Below are 8,347 nucleotides of genomic sequence, written 5' to 3'. Positions count from 1 at the left end.
GTACAAGCAGCCTCGCGGGCCGTCTCGGACGATTGCCTCGCGAAGCAGTCTCGCTCTATAGATTTATTTGATCAACCGGATGAAGATTATATACAAAATGAGATCAAGCTCGAAACAATTTTTTGAAGAGTTGTGTGCTTCGATGACTATGAAACTAATTGTATTATTTTTATTTTATTTTTTATATGTTATAATTTCTGCATTTTATTGGCACGCAGCATCACAATCTGAATTTTTGAGATTGCAAATTGATGTCGACAAGTTTGCATTGAACTCTTCGATGACGACATCTTCATCGATTAAAATTGTTGAATGTTGTTCTTGTATTAGTCTTCGTGGTATTCTGGAAGTCTCAGGTGGTCAGGCGGATATTTAATTAGACATTTTGAGATTGTATTCCAGGATCTCCTTAGTGCTTGCCATTTCATTGTATTAATTTAAGACACCAATCTTTACCCAAAGACAAAATAAAACCGTCTTGAGTGCGGGCGGCAAATCCTTTAAAGCGCCTTTGAGCATTGACTAAATCCGAAACAGTGGGCTCGCAACGAGTGGCGAGTAGGCTAGGGTGAGGCAGTCTTGTCTGACCGACGATTTACCTCGCGAGGCAGCTTGCCCAGTTAGTACGCGACTATCCTAATAGTATAATACCTATCTTATTGTGTGAAATAACATGTGACTAAAATATTACTTACTAATCTTAACAGGAAATAACGGCAAATTATAAAAATGAAAAAATTTAGCTTCGGACCAACGAATGCAATGCTTTCGAAACAAATCTACGAGGATTTCTAAGGATAAAAATATTTTTACCAAATATTATTTGAAGGTTTTATTTATTATTTTACCATTTTACTGCTCACACCTGAGATGTATATTACAAATTTATATTTTTTTTGTCAATCAAAGCATACCTATATTTTTTTCAGCCTATATAAAAATAGCCTACCTTTTTACTTGATGGTAGTGGCACTGCTCACTCATCATATATTCAACTGCCAAGCAGAAATATTTCGTCTTGTTATGTTCCGGGTTAAAGGGTGAGTGAATCAGTGTAACTATAGGCACAAAGGACATCACAACTTAGTTCCCATTGTTGGTGGTTCATTTTAAGGGATGGTTCAAATTTCTTACGGTGTAAATGTCTATGGGTCGAGGTGACCACTTACAATCGGGTAACCAATTTGCCCGTCCAACTACATTTAAAAAAAAATGTCTTAGATATGATATTTTAGGTATACATTTTCAAGATGTTGTGTCATACATTTTCAAGATAGAATAAGTTACGTCCTAAGACACTTTCATTCTTCGTATGATTTATAGTTTGAAACGAAAAAGTTTTCAACTTAAAAGCTCCTCGGGATTTAATATTCTTTAAAAATGTGTATTTGAATATTTCCAGTTAAAATGTGAGAATACATAATATTTCCTAGTTAGGCAAAGGCCTCCTCTCTCTTTTTTTCAAGTTGCTCTAATGCGGGGTCAAATAGTGAATAAAGGTGCCAGATTCTCATCCACCACGTGCAAGTTTTCTTACGATGTTTTCCTTCTTCGCCGAGCACGAGAGAAAGCCTATGAGGTACTGTGGTCCCCTATTTACTCGCTTATAGTAACACCCTTTAATTTTGCCCATTGCTTGGCTAAGTTCTCCTTTCTCTTTGAGAAGAAGGTACTCATATACTCCACCACGGTCCTCCAATATGGATTGGTGGATTAACATGTGACAGAATTTCGTTGAAATTAAACACATGCAGGTTTTCTCACGATGTTTTCCTTCACCGCCGAGCACGAGATGAATTATGAACACAAATTAAACACATACAAATTCAGTGGTGCTTACCTGGGTTGGAACCCGCAAACACCGGTTAAGATGAGCGCGTTCTAACTGGGGTATTTCGGCTCTTTTCTCATCATTGAACCATTTTGGCTCTTTTACTCGCTTACCTTTCTGATACATGTTAAAAACAATTATCTTTATCTTAGTCCGTTTGTTAATCATCAATTTCTTAACGAGAGAAACAAATATTTGTTTCCATTTGAAAAGATTTTCTGGAGTCAGTTTGATAACATGCCATCAACTTGTTCATCTTATCTATTAATCAAAACTAAGTTCAGCAAAGATATTCTAGAAGAAACATTTGGTCACTCGACGTTCGATACTCGATCATATTGATATACTATTTTGATGCGTGTGTCCTCTAATTTAAATGTTATAATTAGTATTTATACTCAATGTCACATATAACCTTCTGATATTTCAGTAAGGTGCTCTGAAGCGAGTTTCTCATTTGTTAATTCAGCTCGATTAGCAATGTATATTTGCCTACTTTAGCCTTCAGATACAGGCGTTTATGACAGAAAATTAATCAGCTTTTCATAAAAATAAGAAAAAAATCTATGGCTCAAATTATAAGGCTATTTGTTATATTATAATAACTCTCGACGGCATTCAGTATTTGACTTTAAGGACATTGCTTAAAATAAATGTTTTCAGTTATTTTTTATGGCCAAGCTGGCGCCAAATATAAAGTGTCGTGTTCTACGTAAACTTAGAAAATTAATTTAGTAATGATAAGTTGGCAAGGATAGTTGGCATGTCAGAAAATTCAAGAAGAAATATTTTATTGTATAATTATTATGTAATAATTTAATTGCATTTTTATTTTGCATTTGTTTGGCGCTTGAGATTATAGGTTAAAATGCACTTGTTTTGTCACCAATCCTGATGGTTGGTTAACTTTGGCATAATATTATATTATGTAATACATTTATCCACAAGTGATCCAGCGGGTCTCAACTGGTACAATTTTGTTAACAGATTAATGTTAAATCATTTTTCAAGGATAAAAAAAGACAAGTGAAGGAACAACAAATTTTATCAAAGAAAATATTTAAGAACAAGCAGTTATTAGTTTCAATAAAGAACAGATCATGATAAAAATCTACCTCTAGTTTCCAGTGTGTGCTTGAAAAGCACACCGCAATCGAGTTTAACGTCGAGCTTCAAGCTTGGTATTTAGGAAAACTTCACAACCGAGTTTTACTTCGAGTTGACTTCTCCCGGAATAGCACCATGGGCAAAGTTACACGCTTTACGTGACGCTTGTAGTATATCTTTCAATTTCTTAAGACTTTCGAAAGTTGAAAGCTCTTCGTGAGACTGTTGAATTCGAGTCTGTTGTGTGCTTTTAAATAATTAAATTGGTGTTTAATAATAATTACAAGCTATTACTTAAATTTAAATAAAACATCTCGTTGAGTCACGATATCATTATTTTTTAGTCTTAGTTTTGGCGTAGCTTCTTATAAGATAGCAAAGCCGTCTCAGGTTTATTATTGTTAATCTGTACGTATTATTATACGAGTATTTTTTTTAAAAATACCTATCTATATATATAAAAATGAATTGCTGTTCGTTAGTCTCGCTAAAACTCGAGACCTGCTGGACCGATTTGGCTAATTTTGGTCTTGAATTATTTGTGGAAGTCCAGGGAAGGTTTAGAAGGTGAGTAAGTATGATAATAATGCTAGGAATTTAATAAAAACAACTTTGTTTTTCTTAGAAATAGGGATGGTCGATTATCATTGATTTTCGATGATCAACGATGTTAGACAATAAAACATAGATGTTTTAAAATTGATTTTGCTTTTTTTAAAACATCTATTTCTCAAATTTAATAATTTCTTCCCTTTAGGACGACGCAAGCTTACAAAAAAACACCGATGTCATAAATTAACATCGATGTTTAGTGCTCAATAAACATTGAGTATCAATGCTCGGTATCGATGTCATTATCGACGCCATAATCATGTTTTTGCAACATGGTAACCAACAAACCAACCAAAAAATAGATTGAACCTTTATTGTCGATCGATTCCTCTTATGACAAAGAGTGCATTCTGCATCCTTCTATCCCCCTATATATTATTATACTCTTTGCTTCTATCTTTGTGAGTGACGGTTACTACTACGTGCGCGATAACTTTCTTTACTTCGGTGATCCTTAGCAATGTGCTCTTTTTTAACTTTTGTGGTAATTTTGCGCGAGAATTTTTCTTACTTTGTTTACGATTCCGAACGGAAAGGAGAACATGAGCTGACTTAGGTCGTCGCAGTCAATCAAATATGTGAAGAGCCACTTCACGTGTTAACCCTTCGGGTGCCTGGTGGGTCTGACAGACCCGTCACTTCAAAAAATCGACGATACCTTTTAAATTTTTGAAGCAAACTCGCTGCATACCTGTGTAGCTTCGCGATACTAACTAGCGGCCATTTTGACGTTCCTCCCGCAGTTCGCAACGTGCACGCGTCCGAACAATATGCATTTTGTATGCGCTCGGGTCTCAGAGACCCGACCAGGCACGCGGCGTAACTTTTAATCGGTAAGTTATTATTTTTGTTTTATCTTTTTATTATATTTTGTGTGGTAAATTATTTATTCAAACAATATTGTTGCAGTTAAAAATGGCTGGGCGATTAACAAATTATGAAATTAGTCAAGCTTTAGAGAAAGATTTTGAAGAAAATGAAAATGACGATGTAGTTTTTGATGAAAGTGAAGATGATTCAGACCACTTGAGTGTACCACATGATTCTGATGATGATAAGGAAGAAGCAGAAGTCTTTAATGAACAAAATAATAGTGAAAACGATGATAGTGATTTTGAGATGTCCCAGCCATTGAGTAATTTTGCTCACAGATCAATATATAAAGGGAAAGATAGGGTACTTTGGTACCATAATCCTCCGAGTTCTCGTGTTCGCACAAGAGCAGAAAACATTTTAACGGGAACAACTGGAGTAAAACTTCACGCAAAGAATGCTCTCCAAGAACTTGATTGCTTCCATCTATTTGTAACCGAAGACATGTTGAACATAGTGCTGGAACACACTAACAATAAGATCCGCAATTTGAGGCAGAGTTATGAGAGTTCAAACGAATATGCATATTCAGAGACTATTCAAATCTGGGAGATAAAACCTCAAAGACATGATGCTGGTATAAAAAGGCGTTGTTATATATGTCCTAGCCAAAAAGATCGGAAGTCTAAATACACCTGTGTCTCTTGCACAAGTCATATTTGCCTGGAACACGCGATTTTTGTTTGCGAAAATTGTCACATAAATACTGATTAGTTATAAGCAATACCTTTGTTACTTTTCGATCAAAATATAATAGTTTGTAAGTTGATTAATTAGTGCCTTAAATTAACGTGAAGTCTGATTGTTGATCTCAATTAAAAAGTTTAATATTGTTGATTTAAACATAAGTGTTAATTTTTGTAACGTAAAGTTAGAGTCTTTTTAATTTTTTTAATATAACTTTGTAAAAGAACTTTAAGTTTCATTTTATTTTTCATTCATATAACTAAACAGCTCTAAAATAAGTATAAACACATTATTTGGCATTCTGACATATTAAATAAGTAAAAAACAAACATTTTGTTACCGGGTCCCACAGACCCATCAGGCACGCCATGTGATTTTTACCCACCAGGCACCCGAAGGGTTAACCGTACTAATGACCAGAAAGACACAGATCAAGAAAATAGTCGTATAAAATTAAATGTAATGTTAGTAACATAATGAAATTGAGAGATCTCGCAGACTCAGTGCTCCTGTGATCCTGAAACGATCCTGCATTCCACTGTGATCCAGCAATAGATTATTGTGCCGACAAATCGGTAAAAATTGGGGAAATTACAATAATTGGAAAATATTGTAAGATGTTACAATACAGTGGTGAATCTACTGGATTATGTTGTGCTGGAGGCAAAGTAAAATAGCCACAATTGGTCGCACCACCAGATCCCTTACGCTCTTTAGTTTCTGGGATGAGAAATGATTCTAAGCATTTCTTGGCCAACATTCAAAAATATAACAGGTGTTTACAGATGACATCATGCCCACTTTCAAGGTATTATACTATAATAGTTTTTTTATAATATTTAAGTTGGAATTGTATTGGAATATGTATCAGAAATAATTATATACAAATCTTTAAAAATTACAAGGACAAGTTTACCACTTTTTGGGGGCACTATTACCACTACCAGATGCAGATCATCTATTTTTACAAATTTATTTTATGGGCAATTCAGATGCGGAAGTTGGTAAGCGTTGTGCTCACAATCCAACAGTGAAGAGAACCATTGTCCATGAATTACAATATTTTCTTCATCGGAACAACAATTTAGTAAACATGTTCAAAATAGCATTGGATCGAATGCCATCCGAAAGCCTTAATATTGTCGTTCGAGCTGACAAAACACCTGCCGTTGAGCCGATGCCGATGAGGCCGATGACATACAAGGAGGTTTAATTCGCTCACCATTGACGAAGTGTCAATGAAGATGTCATTGTAGGAGAAAATTTACAATCTAGAGATATTGTGCTTCATCGTCGGAATAATGAACAATCTCCTTTGATTGTCTGGCAGGGGGAAGATGGATACAGGTGCCCACAAAATGTTATTGTTATGATTTTCTTTTTATAAAGACTGATGATCCGTGAAAGTGAAGTTAATCTTATTACTATCATATTATGAGGTGCTTTTCCATCAGTTTGAAGTTGATATGCATGTCAAAATCGAGACTGAACGATTGACATACATCCGTTTTGAACCAAAGACAGCTTCGATCAGAAAAATACATTAATTATAAATGCTATGAAACAGTCGACCCAAAATTGCATGCAGTAGTTACCAAACACATGATACCCGTGTATCTATCTGTATCTAAAGCTCTATATCTTGCAGAGTTTTCAACTGTATGGTCGACGGCAAGTGTTCCAAGCGATTCCCAAGAGACCTGATTGCTGAAACCATCACGGGAAATGATGGATACTCATTGTATCGTCGGCGATCAGTTACGGACAATGGTCGATGGGTAGTTGTGCGGGTAAAAGGACAAAATATTGATGTAGATAATCGTTGGATTGTGCCATACTCGCCAATATTGTCCAAAGCTTTTGAAACTCACATTAATGTAGAACATTGTAACTCTGTGAAGTCTAAAGTACATATGTAAATATGTTAGCAAAGGTAGCGATATCGCTACTTTTCAAATTATGAAGTATCACAGTACCAGATGGGTCACTATGTAAGTAGCAACGAAGCAATTTGGCGTATCTTTTCATTTGTGATCCATAAAAGACAAATACAGTAGCCCAAAAATAAAATATAATAATAAATTATATATAAATTACCTGTGTAATATATAATTACACATGTAATTAATTGAAAATAATAATAATAAAACCTCATTTATATCAAGCATTTTTTTTATTAATTACGAATTTCCTATTGTTTGTTTGAAAATTTATTTTATACGAAAGTTTAGCTTTTTTATTTATCGATTATGGCAGTACAAAGTCTGCCGGGTCAGCTAGTAAAAGATAAATTAAAATGTAGCCCTTTTAAAATTAATACTTCTATCAAAAAGACAAGTACAATGTTTTACTTTATTTTGTTAAATGTGTGTGTAAATGTGTTTATAAGTGAACTTGTAGTATTTTATACCGTTATCGGAGAACAGACTTATGTGTTTGTATATATATTTAGATTGTATTTGCTTTACTATACTAGTACGTGAGCGAATATGATGATTTTCATAATTAGTAAGAAGCGTATATTTCTAATTTAATTTTTCTTAATAAATGTTATATACTGTGTTAGTAATCATATCACAAACTGAGACTGGCTTAGAGCGAGCACTATTTATAATAGCGAAGCGAACGTAAACAGGAGGTTTGCCGATGAGATGGACGTATAGGTATGCTACAGGTTTCCAAAGCTAGGGTTGGATTTGTGTGATAATTTATCGATAAATGTGGAATCTTAAAATAAATATTATTATTTTACACATATCCTCTCCTTATGGGTATCGGTCCTGTCGTCTCAATTTTAACTCTACATGTGCAGTTATTATACAAATACTTTATAATTTCTTCATATTTGTGGTCTACGTATTAGCTTAAGGTCCATATAAAATAATGTATTTTTGATAGTCGATGAACATTACTTAGGGTGGCTTCTGTTATTCACTATATTTTTCGATAATTTGTTCTATTGCATGGATATGACCTATTGTAGAATAACCACGTCTAAAATTAGCTTGCAATCGATTGGTGTTCCTCTATACTCTTACTAATCCTCTTTTCGGTTATTGACAAAAAAAAATTGTAGAGTATAGGCAGCAGACTATAGTAGATAGTTGCCTAAATTTTGTAGGATCGCCTTTTTTGTTGAGTAGAATCATGGTCGATTCAGACCATTGTAAAGATTGATATCGATACTAAAATGGCATTTAAAGCGCATCACTACACTATTACTAGACTGGCTTAGGT

General features: G+C 34.3%; 1 protein-coding gene across 1 annotated transcript in view; it reads left to right on the top strand.

Annotated features, from left to right (window-relative positions):
- Positions 1-4,465: 4,465 nt before the first annotated feature.
- The window catches only part of LOC125072976, a 47,294-nt gene continuing 43,412 nt past the window's right edge, over positions 4,466-8,347 (top strand). Inside the window, exons 1-2 of the mRNA XM_047683611.1 lie at positions 4,466-5,000; positions 5,896-5,918. Of these exons, the coding sequence (XP_047539567.1) occupies positions 4,466-5,000; positions 5,896-5,918 (558 nt within the window). The remainder of the gene's footprint in view (positions 5,001-5,895; positions 5,919-8,347) is intronic.

This window comes from Vanessa atalanta, chromosome 23 (assembly GCF_905147765.1).
Source record: "Vanessa atalanta chromosome 23, ilVanAtal1.2, whole genome shotgun sequence".
Classification (NCBI taxonomy): domain Eukaryota; kingdom Metazoa; phylum Arthropoda; class Insecta; order Lepidoptera; family Nymphalidae; genus Vanessa; species Vanessa atalanta.
The sequence above is the reverse complement of the archived record's forward strand: the minus strand, read 5'-3'. Positions and strand labels throughout refer to the sequence as shown.